The sequence below is a fragment of the Epinephelus lanceolatus genome, chromosome 15, assembly GCF_041903045.1.
Source record: "Epinephelus lanceolatus isolate andai-2023 chromosome 15, ASM4190304v1, whole genome shotgun sequence".
NCBI lineage: Eukaryota > Metazoa > Chordata > Actinopteri > Perciformes > Serranidae > Epinephelus > Epinephelus lanceolatus.
In genome coordinates this window covers 40,497,241-40,515,249 of record NC_135748.1, presented here as the reverse complement: position 1 = coordinate 40,515,249, position 18,009 = coordinate 40,497,241, and the positions used below count along the sequence as shown (strand labels likewise).

Here is an 18,009-nt window from a genome sequence, read left to right as displayed (position 1 = left end):
GGTGAAGCTCATGGGACCTTAGATTGGAAAAAATATCAATGGCAGTGAATGGGGAGAGCAATATTATCTTTTGGTCCCATTTGAGTTGTGACATGAAATCCAAATATGTCGTTAATGAATTTAAAACATACATTTTAAGGTCAAGAAAGTCATACTTTGTGGTAAAACTGTTGAGATATAAGCTTTTGAAAAAAACGTAATTAGAAAAACTACACAGGAGGCGGTCGCGTATGTGGCGTCATAGCTTTTGCTCACTTCCTGCAGCTTGGAGTGACTGCAACCTGGCACAAAACACACAGACATCTTCAATCATAAATCGATTAATCATAAAACAGTGGAATTTCAGCGGGGAGGCCAAGCTGCAGGAAGCGAGCGAAAGCTATGACATCACATACACGACCTCCTCCTGTGTACTCTTGAGTCTTTCTAATTAAAAAAGCTTATATCTCAACAGTTTTACCACAAAGTATGACTTTCTTGACCTTAAAAGTTATGTTTTAAATTCATTAACGACATATTTAGATTTCATGTCACAACTCAAACGGGAACAAAAGATAATATTGCTCTCCCCATTCACTGCCATTCATATTTTTTCCGATCTAAGGTCCCATGAGCTTCACTGGAAGGGGCGTGACTTCGGCACTCTATAAGTGAACCATAAAAATGGAGGAAAAAAAAGAATAAAAACAAAAAATAGGAGCAACTACACATGATTACAAAGACCAGCTCAGATACACCCTGACACTGGCATATAAATGGTTGTGTACAAAAATCTTGCAGCAGTGCATTTCAGTGCAAATCCTTCTGTAGAAGATTCCACATATTTTGAACTGCATACATGAATGCTTGTTTGCCAAACTCCCAACATACCCTCAGTAAGGGCAATGAAAACATGTTCTGTGAACTGAGAGCAGCCATTTTCAATTTTTTTTTTGCACAATGTACACTCGTAAATATGATGGAAGTAGGCTCTGTTAACAAGAGAATGCCAATAAAAAAGTCTGAATCCGAAAATGATGAATTCAGAAAAAGGCCTAATCTGGAATATTAAAACAGAATACTGTCATATTTAGAATAGTAGTGGAATATTTGTGAACATATAAACGTACCCAGTGTCCAGCTGATGAGCCCTGAACTCACACCAAAACTAAATGCTGCATTTTGCTTCTAAAACCTGTCACTCTGCGTCAAACTTAAATGATGATAAACTGTCAGCTGTCATCAAACTGCAATTTGAAAGCGTGCACAGTAAAACAGATGCTCATGAAGCTCAGGAGAGTGTTGATCCAAACTGCTGCACAGCTCATTAAACCATCACACAGTGAGTGTTCTTACCTCAACCAGATGTTTCCTGCTCACCTGTCCCCGAGCTGCTCAGTCTTTACTCTGACAGTTTGTGCAGATTTCTAAACTCACAAGTAAACCTGAGAAGTTTGGGTTAACTTTTTAATGGCTGCTGCAGGCCGGTTGCTTCCCTCTGTGGTGTTGTGGGTTCGTCAGCGGGAGTCCGTCGTGCTGCCAGAGTGCCCAACTGAGTTTTTGTGAAAACAGCTGGAGGATGTTTGAGCTCAGATGGCTGTTATGGCCAGCGGCCCAGTCACCCCGGTTCAGCAGCTGCTCGACTCTGAGAGACGATTTCAAAAAAGAAATCACTTCAGAATAATACATGTTGCCACTGAGTCACAGAGCGGTTTGTTCGCTCCCCATTAGAGAGAGCAGAATACTGGACTGTTGTTCTGCTGCTAACTTCTGGTTTGGATTGTTTTTAATGCTGAAAAAGTCTTTTATGGAAGATTGATTTCAGTGAATGTTCACACATGAATCTCAAAACAAACATTTTGTTTCTTGGTGAGTCAACATGTGTGAAATGGGCCTTCATTCCTCTGGTGTCTCTGATGGACTGGTTGATCAGAGCGACTAATTAATCAGCTCGTAAAGTGGCTGATATTCCTTTTACGGCTGAAATGTTTTATAGTACTTCAGTTGCATTCAGCAATTGTTTCCGCCCACTTTACCTTCATGCAAGACTTTACACCATTCTTTACCCGCCTGATCTCCCGTTGCCGATTCTTCCTACCTCTGACCGGCCTTCCTCATCCGGCTTCTGGTAAACACACCAGCCTTCTGTCCCTGTGTTGTGTTGCCTTTCGTTGATGCCACAGTGTGAGAGTTCCCATCTGCTAACCTTGTGTCAGCTGCAGCTCAGAGACTGATGGTGAGATGCCGCATGTGTTCATGTGTGCATTCTCTGTTCACCCACCTGTTGGCTTCTCGATCCCTCGCCTGGTCTCTATTTACCTCCTGCTCGTCCCCTGTCGCCTACCTGGTTCTGAATCCTCTGCCTGGCCCTGGTCTTCTTCCTGCTTCTTTGTCATCAGTCGCTCTGCTTCATCCGCCTGCTCGTCTGGTTCTCAACCCTCTGCCTCGTCAACCGTGTCCCCTGCCTGCCCAATTAAGTCCAATTAAATGGCTTATTCATGCTGTAACCGTAGCTCAACTTAACTGTGCATATAAACCAGTGGCGAAAAAGATGCTATATTTGTCGCTAGTCGTTTTTAACAAAGAAAAAGTCACTAAGAGGATTGGAAGAGTCTCCAGATCAACTCGGAACAATGGAATGAAACTTGAAAAATGCTCCTGTGGTGGTTTATATTTCAAGATCGCTGATTCGCTCATTTCGTTGTCAATCAAAAAGGGATTCAGCCTCAGACAGATCATCCAATCATCATGCAGAAGCCCAGCGTCCAGGCCAGCCGAGGCCAGCCCACTGCCCCATAGACCCCCAGAGACGCTGAGTGTCCGATGGGCGGGACACAACCGAGCATTTATCCAATGACTGTCTAGTTTGGCTGCAGTGGAACAACCCACTCTACGCTTCCCCATTGAAGTCTTTGGACGCTGAGCTTCAACACTGTTTAATGCACTGTGACGCTACGGGAATGAATGAGAAGAAAGTCGCATCAGTGACCTGTGATAAGTAGCTGATTCTGAACAAAAGTTGAATGTGTTCTAGCGCATATATAGTCAATGAAATGTAAACACAACAGTACATATTTGACCACTTATTTTTTGACATTTTAGGGGAAGCTGAGCTTCCCTTGCAGTCTTAGAGCAATCGCCACTGATATAAACGTACTGAGTTTGTACATTTTAACTGATGTTTCATATCCTCTTAAAGCCTTTACTTCAACATTCTTCAACTCCTTTCGGTGCTCACATCTCAACTTAAACTCTCATGGAATACTGGGTTTATTCAGAGTCTCCTGAGGACCGACCTAAGAGAAGGAACTGGTTTTCTGGTGCCACTTGGGAGTGGAGGATGGGGGAGTGAAGTCTACTATTCCAGTCTTCTTGTGTTGTATTTTAGAGAAGATTTCCCTGGTCTGTCATCATTGCTGACATGTCCTCCACATCTTTTGTTTTTCTGCAGCTTCAGCCACAGTGGAGGACTTCCAGATCCGTCCACACTGTCTGTTCGTCCACTCGTACCGAGCTCCGGCCTTCTGCGACCACTGTGGAGAGATGCTGTGGGGACTCGTACGTCAGGGACTCAAATGTGAAGGTGCGGACTTACTGATGTAATTTTCTGTTCTTGTCCATTAGTTTTCACATTTCTGTCCATGTAGGTGTTCAACAAATTAGTCAGTGGTTAATAAATTTACCGTTGTCTTACTTCCTGTCCAGGCTGTGGTCTGAACTATCACAAGCGCTGTGCCTTTAAGATCCCCAATAACTGCAGCGGAGTGAGGAGGCGTCGCTCGTCTAACGTCTCTCTGACAGGGGGGCTGGTAAACCTGGGCCGCCCCCTCTCTGCTGAGCCCTCACCGCCCCACTACACCGACGATGCTTTACTGGTCAGTGGATAATATACATCCTAAACATGCAGTGCAACCTTGTACAATAGTTCATATGGTATCTACCACATTGTGGCCCACAAATGACGTAACGCCCTGAATGTAAAGTTACGTAATTAACATAAGCTTATGGATGTTAGATTTAGGAAAGCAGACATGGCGAGGACATATCTTAACATGACTCAAAGTTAACATGGATCTGAACACCAGTCTTCAAAGGAAAGTTCCATGTTTTGTGACCCATCCACCTCCCTAACCTGCCTCCTTGGACCGCTCAGGCTTCCTTCTTTACTCCCATCATGGATTGGTCACATGATCACAGCCTTAAAAAGATAACTGGGTTATGCACGAATTACTTTGCTCATCATTACTTGGGTTATGTACAAATTTTGGTGCCTTAGTTTTTGTAAAAAAAAAACAAATGTACGAACAGTTCATGAGAACAGCTTGAAACATGTCACTGTTGTTGTATTTTTTTGGAAGACTAGTCTTGTTTAAAGAACCAAAACCTGACATCTCATCTGCACTGAAATCTGCAAATTGCAGATTTTATTCATGCTACCAAGCTAGCAGGTTCATGTACTTGATGATGCATCAGTTGTCGGTGATGATTAATACATCATGCATGATGCATCTTTTGTTCAAACACAAAAATTCTAGAGTTTTCTGAAGTCTGTGCTTGATAGGATATCAGTTCATAGAGGACCCACATGCAGAACATCAGGTAGGCAGGTGGGTTCAACAAAAAGTGAGCTTTAATGCAGGTGGTGAAATACATCTAAAATCAGACAGGCAAAGAAACTGAAGATCATAGCAGATGTTCTCAAAGTACAAAAGAAGCACCAAAACTAAACTGAACCACGGTGGTATGAGGAACACAGGAATGAACTCAGGGACGCACTGTATTTGACATACTGTGTATTGAGACACACTAAATCTTTCTCTGCCATATTGTATAGCATAGTAGTTTGGATATTGGAATGCACTGATGGGGAGCCTTTCCGAGCAAAACAGGAAATAAACTACAACAAAACCTTGGATCGTGGCACTGTTTCGGTTGTTCGGAGGATGGAAGATACTTTGCATTTAGTTTCTTTCATCAGAATATTCAGACCTCGCTCTAACTATCTTTCTTTCTTTTGTTTTCCAGTCTCCAGTCAGTCCCAGCATGGAGGTAAGTCCCACTAGTTTTGTCCATAATAATACTTTGAATTGTATGACACTTTATTTCCAATATCAGTCGATTTGATTATTGTTGTTTTTAGCATAAACTTAGGAAAAAAAGGAAGATTTTCTTTTTTACATCTGAGTCCCTCAGAACAGATGTGAACCTGAAAATTTTTACCACTGTTTGTTTACCTGCTGTTTTATCAAGTAACCAACCATTGTCTGAAACATTTTCTAAGCATCCAAAATAAGTCACTTTTAAATGAATCTACTCCTGTGAATCTATATTTTTTGGTCATGACTCCACTCTGGTCTCCTGATCTTTGTCTCTCCTAACAGCAGAAGAACCAGTTAGATTACTTCTGTCGAGAGCGGCGCTCCAGCTCCCAGTCGTATGTCGGCCGTCCCATCGAACTGGACAAGATCCTGCTGTCGAAGGTTAAAGTTCCTCACACCTTCCTGATCCACTCGTACACCCGGCCCACTGTCTGCCAGCACTGCAAAAAGCTGCTGAAAGGCCTCTTCAGACAGGGCCTGCAGTGTAAAGGTGAACTGTTTTTTATTAAACTATACAACGTTTTACAGCCTACATCATCACATACAAGCGTGCGCGTGTTGGCAATGGAAGTGGTGTTTACCTGGTGAATGAATGGGTGTTTTGGCCAACACGGTGTCAGATGTGGGACTGTGATCTGTTTTGACATAACGGCTGCTCTTCTTCTTCGTTTCTCCCTCAGATTGTAAATTTAACTGTCACAAACGATGTGCTCCTAAAGTGCCAAACAACTGCCTGGGAGAAGTTTCCAAAAATGGAGGCATGTTTCAGTGCACACACACACACACACACACACACACACACACACACATGCAAACCTTATTATGAACCTGATTTCAATGTTAATACAACATCAAAGTCTTAATGTCCTCACAGTGCAGTATAAAACATTCGGTCCTCACACTGACAGCAAAACAAACAGTTCCAGATGTGTGTTTGTTTCACAGAGCTCTTGAGCCCTGGGGCAGAGTCAGACGTCGTCATGGTGGAGGGTTGCCTTGATGACCATGATGTCGACAGAGGTGGCGGCCTGTTGGATGACATGGACGAGGCGCTGACATCAGAAGGGGGTCTCCTGCTGGAGGCGGGGCCGAGCGACCTCTGCGACCTGCACGACCCCGACCTGGATGAATCCAACCGGGCCATCAGGTACAGAAACACGCACATACAAACACACACAGACACTCAGAAACACAAACACACACAGATGTGAGATTGATCATTGTCCCGCCCCCCTTACAGCCCGACCACCAGTAACAACATCCCTCTGATGCGAGTCGTTCAATCCGTCAAACACACAAAGAGGAAGAGCAGCAACGTGATGAAGGAGGGCTGGATGGTCCACTACACCAGCAAGGACACTCTGGTACTGCACCTGTCTGTCTCTCTGTCGACCTTTCCATCTGTCGACTTACCCGTTTATCTAACTTGCCTACTCATATAAAAACTAAAGTGATGGTCAAAGTTGTCACAGTGAAATTGAAAGTGTGCTGATGGATTCACGTCATCAACTCATACATTGAGTAACATTACAAGTAAACGTTCCACTTTAAAAGTTGCCGGCAGTCGGCCCAGTGAATGAAGTTATTTTTTCTCAGACTCCAGCTGCTGTGAGAGGCAGCAAAACATCCTTTCATTTTATAGTCTGACCCCCAGCATGCACCGGGGCAGGTTGCAGCTGAGTGTGTTGCAGTCAGGATGAGTCAGCACTTCCAAATCTGAGGTCATGGCTCTCTGGTGGATAACAGCCTCCTCTGGGTTGGGAGAGAGTTACTGCCTCAAGCAAGGGAGTTCAAGTATCTGGGGGTCTTGTTCATGATTGACAATAAAATGGAGCATGAGATGGATCTACAGTTTGGTGCGGCGTCTGCAGTGTTGCGGGCGCTGCGCCAGACCGTCCTGGTGAGGAGGGAGAGCTGAGCCAGAAGGCAAAGCTTTCAATTCACTGGTCCATCTACATCCCAACCCTCACCTGTGGTCATGAGCTCTGGGTAGTGACCGAAAGACTGAGGTCAAAATGGCTGAAATGAGTTTCCTCTGTGGGGTGTCTGGGCTCAGCCTTAGAGATAGGGGGAGGAGCTCTGACATCCAGAGGGAGCTCGGAGTAGAGCTGCTCCTTAAAGGGGTCAGGTGAGGTGATTCAGGCTTCTGATCAGGATCCTCCTGGGTGCCTCCTGTTGGAGATGTTCTGGGCAAGTCCCACTGGTAGGAGACCCCAGGACAGACCCAGAACATACTAGAGGGATTATATATCTCATCTGGCCTGGGAACACCTCGGGGTCCTCCAGGAGGAGCTGGAAAGCGTTGCTGGGGAGAGGGACGCCTGGAGTACTGCTCAGCCTGCTGCCCCCGCAACCTGGCCTGGGATGAGCAGTTGAAAATGGATGGATAGAGGATGAATAATTAGCACCAGTCATAGACAGAAAAGTGATGCGAAAATTTTTGCACACCTCTCTCCAGAATTGAGACACACTTTAATCGGAAAGTTTTTCCAACAAAGGTTTTCAGTCAGAGGAGGTGTTGCTGCTCTGCTTCTTTCAGCTATGCGGAAGTTGAAAGAAGTCGAATGTTATTCTATTGAGTTTCTCTGTGTTCTCCTCCTTTGGACTTTTGTCTTTCTGCTTTTTAATCTCACTCCTTTCATCTCTCTTCTGCTGTCTCATCTAACATCTCTCCACCTCTGTGTTTCAGAGGAAGAGACATTACTGGCGGCTGGACAGTAAATGCATTACGCTGTTTCAGAACGACACCGGAAGTAAATACTACAAGGTAAGATGAGCTCTGACACCGCCTGCTTCATCACGGACGTCTTATTCCAGTGTTTTTGGAGTTTTTACTCATCATCATATCAGCACTCTGAGCAGCAGGTTTTGTAAAGAGTTAAATGAGTTGTTTCTTCATCCTCTGTCCATCGTCTGTGTGCAGGAAATCCCTCTGTCAGAGATCTTATCTCTGGAACCAGCTCAGACCCTCTCTCTGCTTCCTGATGGAGCCAATCCTCACTGCTTCGAGATCGCCACAGCGTCTCTGGTTTACTACGTGGGAGAGCACCTGCAGAGAGCTGAATCATCTGTGACCGGCAGCAGCATCCTGGTGAATAATGTGGTGTTTATGTCATGTAGTAAAGCAACAACAGCTCATTCTACTTCTGACGACCGTCCATGTCCAGTGTTGGTAGAAGTACCTTATTACAAGTAGAAGTCAGTAAAGGTACACCCATATTATAATCAGAATGTCAGTGGCGGCCCTAGCAAATATGGTGCCATAGGCCAGTCTTCCCCCACCTTCAAAAAATAAATATAAATGTTAATATTACATATATATTGCAGATAAATACGGATGACTTGTTTTACTGACTGGTTTCAGGTCAGCGGCGTGGGGCAGGATGTGGCTCGGATGTGGGAGATGGCTATCCAGCATGCTCTGATGCCGGCCGTCTCTACAGGAATTTCCCACAGCTCCCATCGCAGCGGACACAGTAAGACAACATCACAGCTCACATACAGTCTAAAACCTATAAACATTTGTATTATTAGTAGTGTTTGTCTTGGTTCTTTGTGTGGTTACATTGTTTTTAAAAGGTTATGTCCTGTCATTTTTGAGATAAGAGCTCAGTGACACCGAGTGATCATAAAGTTCACATCAAATACACTTACTTTTAGGTTAAATTGCATCAAATTCAAATTTTGGTAAACTCTGACACTTGATTTTGTATCATCGGTCGATAGCAAACTGCCTTGACCTGACCTGCTTTGTTGATCTCAGTAACTGTTAAATGTGTGCAACGGCTAATCAGAGTTTCATGGCGCTATATAACGTTAGTGTAAAAAATCATGAATCAATCCCTCTTTCTCTTCCTTGCTCACTCACTCACTGAATAGACTGCATATATGGGAGCATGTGGCAACCTAGACCTTGCGGGTGGGCGGTTATTGTGCGTGATATGAAATAGAATCCTGCCGACACCACTAAACAGGTCCATTATGTTTACAGAGGACATTTGTCGTTACCTAACTGAAAAGGTAAAACCTTTTGCTTATGCTGTATTTGGCTTAAACGTTCAATTACCTTTATAAAGTACACTAAGCGCTTCATTCTGCCTTCTCACAATGAGAATGACTTTCTTATTCTGAAAACAGCCTAACTGAGCCTAAAAGTTTCTCTACTGTGTAGGTAATAACATCTCCTACATAGATCTCTCCCTCACTTACTATGTGCTTACTAAGCGTAAGGGAGACAATACCAACTTTTTTACGGTTTAACATTGCCTGCATAAAGAAGAAAACAATTCATCTTGCCTCTCAGGGCCTCTGTACATCTAGTTTAAAATGAAAATCCCTAAGGAGTGCCACAGGGCTTGATTCTGGAAGTACTACTTTTCAGTCTTTGCATGGTACAAAGACAACATTGATGTTAATCGCTATGCAGACGACACCCAGCTCTATATAGCTGTTAATCCATACGACCTGAGCCGTCTTTACTGCTTTCAAAACTGCATCAGCATTTTGGAAATGTTTGTGTAGCTGTATCTTTTCTACCATAGAGTTTTAAAGGTGAAGTGTGCAAGATTTAGGGGGATTTGGTGGCATCTAGTGAATTGCAGATTGCAACCAGCTAAAACTTTTCTCAGCCAGAATTCTTTTGATGTTCATTGTTAAGGAGTTTTTGTTGGGAGCTGAATTATTTACAGAGGTCTCTTCCTCTAAATCGAAGAAAGGACTCTTTGCAGAAAAAAATATAATTTATTGCACCGTGACGTACGTTTCGAGCTGTGTGCTCTTCGTCAGACAAACAAATACTGTGAGAAGCCATCTTAAATATAGCTGATCACATGTTGCAATTACGGTCACATGACAAGCAGCTGCAGTGATTACATGACACAGATCTGATGTGTTGATTACCTTAAATGAAAAGAGCAATACATCCAGACACACACAAAGGTGTCCACAGGTCAGAGAGTCTGGAGTCAAGTCTGAAGTCACCTAAGTCATGTATAAACATATATAAGTGTAAAATATGTCATAACACCCATCCGAAAGCGAGCACAGTACATGATATATCCACACATCTGAAATGTGATTCAAAACATGGGCTCAAGCCAAAAATACAATATGCAATAATAATCATAACAATATACAAAAATATAAAGATCTAAATAGAGGGCATACTCAGAGAAGCCGTCATAAATAGTGGGATTTTTTTTCTCTTCCTCTAAATCCACATTTTCTGGGCGGGAAAAGGCAGCTAGTCCAACACATGCTAATGTGTTATCACCGTTTTTCCCCAATAACATAAGATCCAGATGAACTCGAGGCGATTTAAACCACTGGAAACACCGGATAAAGCAGTCTGACATTATAAATTAGTGTAACTCTGGTGCTGCTCATTGCAGTTGGGCTTTTTAAAGAGTTGGCTGATGTGAAAACACAAAAATACAAAATGCAAAACCCGAATGGCCCTATCAAGATCCAGTGTTTGGTTTGTCTGTTCTGGGCAACTGTGGAAACATGACGGCGCAACATGGCAATCTCCATAAACAAAGACCTGCTCCCTGTGTAGATATAAATCACTCATTTTAAGGTAACAAAACACAATGATTCTTATTTTCAGGTGATAATACACTAAAGAAAACATACTAATTATGTTACTTTCCATTTCTGCCAATTTATCCCCCTAAAGCCAACACACTGGACCTGTAAGCATTTCTATTTCTCTTTAGCCAGTTAAAAGTCATACAGCCAAACACATAACTTCATCTTAGATTCTTCTAAAGATCCCAAAGTTTTAAATCAAATCTAGTTATTGACATACATTTAATCTTAGACTGTAAAACCAATAGTTAAATTCTTAGATGCCAAGCTCCAAAAGAAACATAACAAATACAATAAAAATGAATCCAACAAATAGATGAAATAAGGTTAAAAAAAATATAAAATGAACTAAAAATGAACAATAAGACTATATATATAATCAGTATGACATTTAAACCAGTACATAATAATCTATAAATATTGGAGTGAGGATGATCAAAATTATCCATGATGAATTATGTATGAGTCTGTAGTCACTGGTTCAGGACCAGCACGGCCTGAGGGAAGAACCTCCTCCACATCCTCTCTGTTTTTTATTATACAAAACATGTATTGGATTTTTTTTTTTTTTTGGCTTGGGAATGTGTATAAAATAAAAGACAAAGACATCTGAAATGTGAACATCCAATCATCAAAATCATGGAGTCTTTGATTTGAATGTTTTACTCTGTAGAAATATGAAGCTGCAGTAGAGAGCTGGAACATCATGACACATAATAAACACATCATTATATTGTCAGACATTATGGAATAACACACGTTTTTGGTATTTAAGGGACATAAAAGACGAATACTTGATGTTCAGAAGTTAAAGTCACTGTTCTGTCTTTAATATGAACACAGGACATGCCTTTCTTTTGCTCCAGCCTTCAGTACAGCAGAGAATCTCTCTGAGAATAAAATTGGACGAATGTAAATGTCATTCTCGCGTTATTATCCCGCCTGTGAAAGGACACGTTTCCAGCTCAGGTATTAATGTTCACGTTGAGGCTGAATTCTCCTGCAGACTCTCAGATCCCTCAGGGCCGTCGACACCCACACAAAACCCATCAGAGATATTTCAGACCTCCTCTGACGTCAAAGTGATCATGACTAACGCTTCACTGTTGGTCTCAGTGCCTTCTCTGACTCTGTGTGTTCACCTGTGGGGAAGAGTTCACCAAAATAATACTGTGTGTTAACCGCCAAAAGGCTGCAGGCGTCAGATTCATAACGTTTATTATCAATATGCAGAGTTCACACACTGCATTTATACTTTAACAGAAGCTTCTGGTGACAAAATGTGCACCTAGAACTGTTTTTAACAATGATGTGTAATTATTTTTTAACTATTGTTTTAAATCCAAAATAAGATACTCATCATTTGGAGTTAAATTCTGAACATCAGTGATTACCTGTGTTTTTAATCCCTCCTTTAAAGATGATTCACTCTGGTCGTTTGCCTGCAGTTTTGACTCTGAGCATGTTTGTGTCTTATCAACAGAGGAAATCTCTGTCAGTATTTCTGTCTCCAACTGCCAGATCCAGGAGAACGTGGTAAGAAAACACACACAAACACAAACACACACAGGTGTAGTGGTGTGTATACGCAGGTATACGGTGTATACACATCTCTGGGCACGAGGATTTGACACATATGTACCTAAAATTAGCTGCTGATGCGTATCACACATGTCAGGCATAGGATGTACCTCCCTGTAACCTGCAGTGGTGGAAGACGCACCAGTACCATAGTATAAAAATACTCCACTACAAGTGTTCCCTGCATTCAAAATTCCACTTACAGTATATAAAAATACAGAAGTATCGGCAAGAAAATGAACTGTATCACAAGCACTCCTAATGCTCTTATTTCAAAAGAGCATGAGATGCATGACGAGACATTTGGCCTCATGTAGCAACATTGTCTTAAAGTTCTTTTATATTTTCAAATTGTCTAATTTAATTCTAATTTTCTGATAAGAGATAAAATAAGAAAACTCCAGATGCACCAAACATTCTCAATCATCCCTCCTACTCTGACCCAGGTGTGCTGAATGATAAGTCCCACTTGATCATAAAGGCCAAAACACACCGGTAGCGAACGGCCTGCATCCAAAATTATTATTTTTAATGTACAGCCCCAACATTACTTGCATTGTTCCCTCACGCGCTCTCTGCATGTACAAACCAGCTCCCATAGCAGCTCTTGTTCTCTGCTCCTGTGGCAGCTCGACTCCTCTCCTCACCAAGGATGTTTAAAGAGAACTCTGTAGCTGTTGCTGTGTCTTGTGGGTGACAAAGACTTCATTATGAGAGAGACTCATTGTTGAGGTCAAGAAATATCCCGAGCTAAATGACCCCGTCATTATAAAGGCAATGACCAAAAAGATTCTTCCTGGCGAGTCATGGCTCTGGAGAGCTGCTCTAATTAGCGGCTGTTCACACATGAGTTTAAGCTAATGCAAAGATGGAGGAGGTACAGATCTTTCAGTAAGGGTCGTAATAAGTTTGTGTGATCGTCTGTTTTTGCACATATGTGAACACTCCAAGAGAACTCAGACCCCTTTGAAGCAAACCGAACTCAGACCACCTCCTGATATTGCTTCAAGTCTGCGGTGCGGTTCGCTTAACCTGTGCACTGTGAACACATCGCACTTCAGGCTCATGTTTCTCTTTGCTGTTGTATGTAGCCCATTAGATCACATTGCTTTGGGATGCTTGAAAAAACAGGCAAGACCACATCAGCCTGTAACGCTTGCAAGGACGCAGGACGAAGACTGGTTTGGTCCACGGAAGAACATATTAGTAAGGTTACACTGGCAGACAGACAAGAGGAGAGAGCAGCATGATTGCAAACTATCCTACTAGGGATGTCCCGATCCAATATTTGGATCGGTATCGGCCGCCGATATTAGCAAAAAACGTGCATCTGCATCGGATCGGACTGCATGGAAAAATGCCGATCCAGAACTCTGATCCAGTTTTTCATGGAGTCCAATCCAAGTTTTCTGGCCAGCCCAGGTCACACATCGCGGACAGCGCAGTGGGTGGTGTTGGCGCAACGGGCTCCTCCGAGCGCCTCTCCCTCCATCGCTGCGTCCCTGTCTGGCCCGGCTTGTGCGCGAGCCATCTCCGCCCGAACGGGATTCGCCGTGATATACAACATTATTGATAGTATTAATTAATTATTAATGATATTCGAATTATCAAATTTAGGTTCGAACTTATAAAAAAATATATATATTCGAATATATTTCTAACTTCGATTTTTTTTTTTTTGACAGCCCTAACACACATATTTACTGCTGGTCTATTCGCACAGGATTAGTATTATCTGAGGTAATTGTCCGGGACCCTTTTACAGAAGGTAAAAGTTGCGGTAATCTTTACTGACTTTGTGCGGTAATGATTACTGACATGGCACATTCGGATGGGACTAAAATCTCTGGTAATTATTACTTTACCCCACGTCCCTATGTAAAACTAATCCCGTCCGAATAGGGCTTAAGTTTGTTTTTTACCAGTCAGTCATGTAATAACTTATAAATGTAATATATAATATTATGATTTATGACATTACGGCACAAATCGGAGCTAGTAGCGACCCAGCTCGCTAACATTAGCTTGTGTTTCTAGAGAAGATAATTTTCCAATTTATTTTAATCTCTTTGTTAAATTAAACATGTACAGCAGGTTGTAATGGAGTTGCCTTCTTTCCTCTCGTCCATCTCTGTCCGTCCCATATAGTCAATCCCTTCCTTTGGTGCAGTGCATGATGGGATATATTGCTTGGTTAGTGACCTTCAGTTGTACACTACTTTTCACGGTGCATTGTGTGATACTTCGAGTCCATTATATAGACTATAATAATTCCTACTATACATTTGGACAGCACTACAAAATGGTGAATTCACTATTTAGTGAATAGTGAGTGATTTCAGACACAGTCGTAGACTGTAGCGACACCTCACAGACAGCTTGTTGCTCAACCCGCCCGCCCTTAAATAGGCATAACTTTGGGCTTTAATCATATGTAAATATAAAAAATTTATCTCCACTTTGAATGTTGAAATAAGTTGTAGAGACCAAAACTGTTTTAAGTGCTTGGCATTTTAACATGGAGCTGTATGGGGATTGACTTGGTTTTGGAGTCAGCCCCAAGTGGCCGTTCAGGGAACTGCAGTTTTCGGCACTTCTGCATTGGCTTTATTTCTCAAGCCTGGAGGTTGCGTCTTGAAGGTGGCGTGATTGCTAGCGTTTGCGTCTGCCTCCACAGCAGTAGGGGAGGTGTGTAAAATGCAGCAAAGACAGGTTGTCATCATTTGTGTGCTGCATCGTAGTGGACCGCCATGTGCATGAGACGCATTGAGGGGCGCAGCCTGCTTCTGAACCTGGTGGAAAGGAAGAGACGAAGGAGAACTTGAGCAAGGAAACATTTCAGCCCTTTTCTTGTAATAAATGTTGTAATATTTAAAAAATAATTTATAACATACAAATTGTGTGTGTTCATGTGGGGTCAGGCCTGATTTTCTGGGCCTGATCACAGCTCTAGTGTGAAAAGGACTTTTGTCTTCCCTGACCACAAACTGCATCCTGTTCATCTCCTCCATCTGATCCTCTCCTGCTTTCTCTCCCTCCTCATTCATTTGCATTTGAAGACCCGGAGAGCGTGTCACAGAGCTTCCCCGAGCAGGTCAGGGTGCATCAGGGCGCTCCCGTACGTTCACATCATACAGATTTACACCAAGCTCTATTCATGCAAATGTAACGGCAGAGAACATCCAGTCCCATTTCCATGCAGTGCGTGCACCTTCGCCGTCTCCAAGGTGAGCACGTCTTCAAGCACCTCAAATGGAGATTACTGTGATTACTCACTCAGCCAAACGGTTTCCATGGCGACGGATGGTAATTAGGCAGCGAGGCTCGGGGAAGGGGGAGGAGGTTTATAATATTGTATTTCTGTCCTCTTTGCCTGAGGTGTGATATTAGGCTGTCAGCTAACGGGGGAGAAAAGGGAGACGTGATTGCAGACAAGGAGAAAATATTTAGCAGTTTTGGTGTCAAAGCTGTGGCAGATCACTGACGCTGTGTAGTTACACTCAGTGGGCTCTCCTGCACAAAAAGCTTTTCTGAGAACTCCTCCACCAGGTGATGAATTGATGCTATTCACTTTTTTGTTGAACCCACTTTGTGTCACACGGCCTCGCCTCCCTCCACTTCAGTTAGAGCCGCTTTCCATCAAAGGAACTTCACAGCTTTCACAACTTTTAACAGCTCGGGGCTTTAGGTGCATTTCCAGGGCTGGAAAGTAACTGAGTACATTTACTCAAGTACTGTATCTGGTACTGTTTACAGGTGATTGTACTTTACTCGTATGCCACTTTTTTGACTTTTTGATTTATCTTGACCTCCCTGGAGCTACAAATACTTTCCACTGACCCTCCCTGATTTACTGAGGAACATGCATAACTTTCCCTCCAACATAAAAATGCAGCATAGCAACTTAGGAATCTTGGTGATATTTTTGATCATGCATTTTGATCACTACATTAAATCAATGACCCAAACTTGTTTTATTCAGCTAAGAAATACTGCAAAGCTCAGGTCTGTTGTGTCTCGACCTGAGCTGCAGATGATTATCCATGCTTTTGTGTCACCCCGTCTAGACTACTGTAATTCTCTTTCTACTCGTCTCAACAAATCTTCTCTGAATCGTCTTCAAATAATCCAGAATGCCGCTGCTCGGCTGTTAACCAGGTCCAATGGGTCAACCCACATCACTCCCATTTTAGTTTCTTCACACTGGCTTCCCATCAGGTTCAGGATTCATTTTAAGGCACTCGTTCTTACGTAAAGAGCCCTCCATGGTCAGGCACCTGAATACATGTTTTATCATCAGTTAGTCTCTTTGGTCTTCTGACTCGGACCTACTGGCTGTCCACCGCTACAGACTGAAAACAAAAGGTGATCGTGCCTTTGTAGTTGTTAGAGATGCACCGATCCAGCTTTTTCAGTTTCAGTCCCAATCCCGATGCTGTGGCTTTGGGTATCAGCCAATACCTGATACAGAACCGATACCATGGTTGAGCTAAGAAGCTATATACCTTTACATGTAGAACAGAAAAGATTAGAGGCATCAGGCACTGATGACTACACAGTTCTTTCCTAATTTAAAATGAAACAAGATGCAACAGATTAATGCAATGATGAACTATTTATTTTTAACAAAAATAAACAATTGTGCAACAGCAGTTGAAATAGTGTGAAATACCTCCACACAGCAGATTCTCTCCTTCGCTCCATGACGTATGACGTAGCTCGCGTCGCAATAGATTTAATGGGAAAGGATCACCTCAGGTATAGGTTGCATTTTCCGTAGGCAAACCCCACAGATCTTGTCTCCGGAAGAAGAGTGGAAGAATCAATCACGTTTGAGCCGGCTGCAGTTGTTGCCAGGTTAAACGCTCCGTGCGGTGAACTAACGAGGTGGAACATAATTGGCGTCACTGCAAACCCTGAATCCATCGCAATGGTTCAGCATATTTACTTATATATAAACAGAAGTGGGAAACGGAAATCCGCCTCCTCTGCCTAAATCAAACGGGAATGTCAAAACATGCCGGAAGTCAGACGCCGAATACAGCTGATGGGTTCCAAGAATGCTTTTTCCGATACCCGATCCATCTATTTTGATGATATCGGGGCTGATATTTGATCCAGATATCAGATCAGTGCATCCCTAGTAGTCATGGCTCTCGCTATGGAACTCTCTTCCATCAGGTTTACGTTCGGGAGTCTCTTTAGAAACATTTAAAAGTCACCTTAAGACCCATCTTTTCACAGTGGCCTTTGTCCCACCCTAAATTGTCTAGTGCTTGTTCTTTAGTTTGATTCTTTTGGGGTCTTTGAAAGGTGAAAGATGCTAGATAGAATACATTTATTACTTGTTATTGCGTGAGTGTAGCATAGACTGTAAAGCTTAGTGATTCGGGGTGTTGCATCAATCAGATGCAGGACTTTTGCTTGTAACTGAGTATTCCCACACTGTGATAACACTACTTCTACTTAAGTAAATGATCTTCTTCCACCTCTGGTCACGTCAACCCTGAGAAGAACTGCAAATACATGAAGTTCTGTGTCTCAAAATGGTGTTGAACACATCAAACTGTTTCCTTGTTTTGCACAGACCGCGGCTCCTAATTGTCCTATAATCTTGTTTAATTGTCTAAATCGTGCCCCCGATGTGTTTCGGCATGTTCAGTCCCTCTGGTGTCACTTTTGAGTGTTGCACAGCTGATTACTGCTCCAACTGAATGAAAGCAGGGCTGCAGCCTCCTCTATTGTCGGTTGTTTTCCTTTG

The 18,009-nt window shown here is 42.7% G+C and overlaps 1 protein-coding gene across 1 annotated transcript in view; it reads left to right on the top strand.

Moving 5' to 3' along the window:
• The window catches only part of prkd1 (protein kinase D1), a 77,754-nt gene that overhangs the window by 41,972 nt on the left and 17,773 nt on the right, over positions 1-18,009 (top strand). Inside the window, exons 3-13 of the mRNA XM_078175357.1 lie at positions 3,431-3,562; positions 3,685-3,854; positions 5,005-5,028; positions 5,361-5,568; positions 5,759-5,836; positions 6,024-6,225; positions 6,319-6,442; positions 7,768-7,845; positions 8,002-8,169; positions 8,443-8,554; positions 12,151-12,203. Coding sequence (XP_078031483.1) covers positions 3,431-3,562; positions 3,685-3,854; positions 5,005-5,028; positions 5,361-5,568; positions 5,759-5,836; positions 6,024-6,225; positions 6,319-6,442; positions 7,768-7,845; positions 8,002-8,169; positions 8,443-8,554; positions 12,151-12,203 — 1,349 coding nt within the window. The remainder of the gene's footprint in view (positions 1-3,430; positions 3,563-3,684; positions 3,855-5,004; positions 5,029-5,360; positions 5,569-5,758; positions 5,837-6,023; positions 6,226-6,318; positions 6,443-7,767; positions 7,846-8,001; positions 8,170-8,442; positions 8,555-12,150; positions 12,204-18,009) is intronic.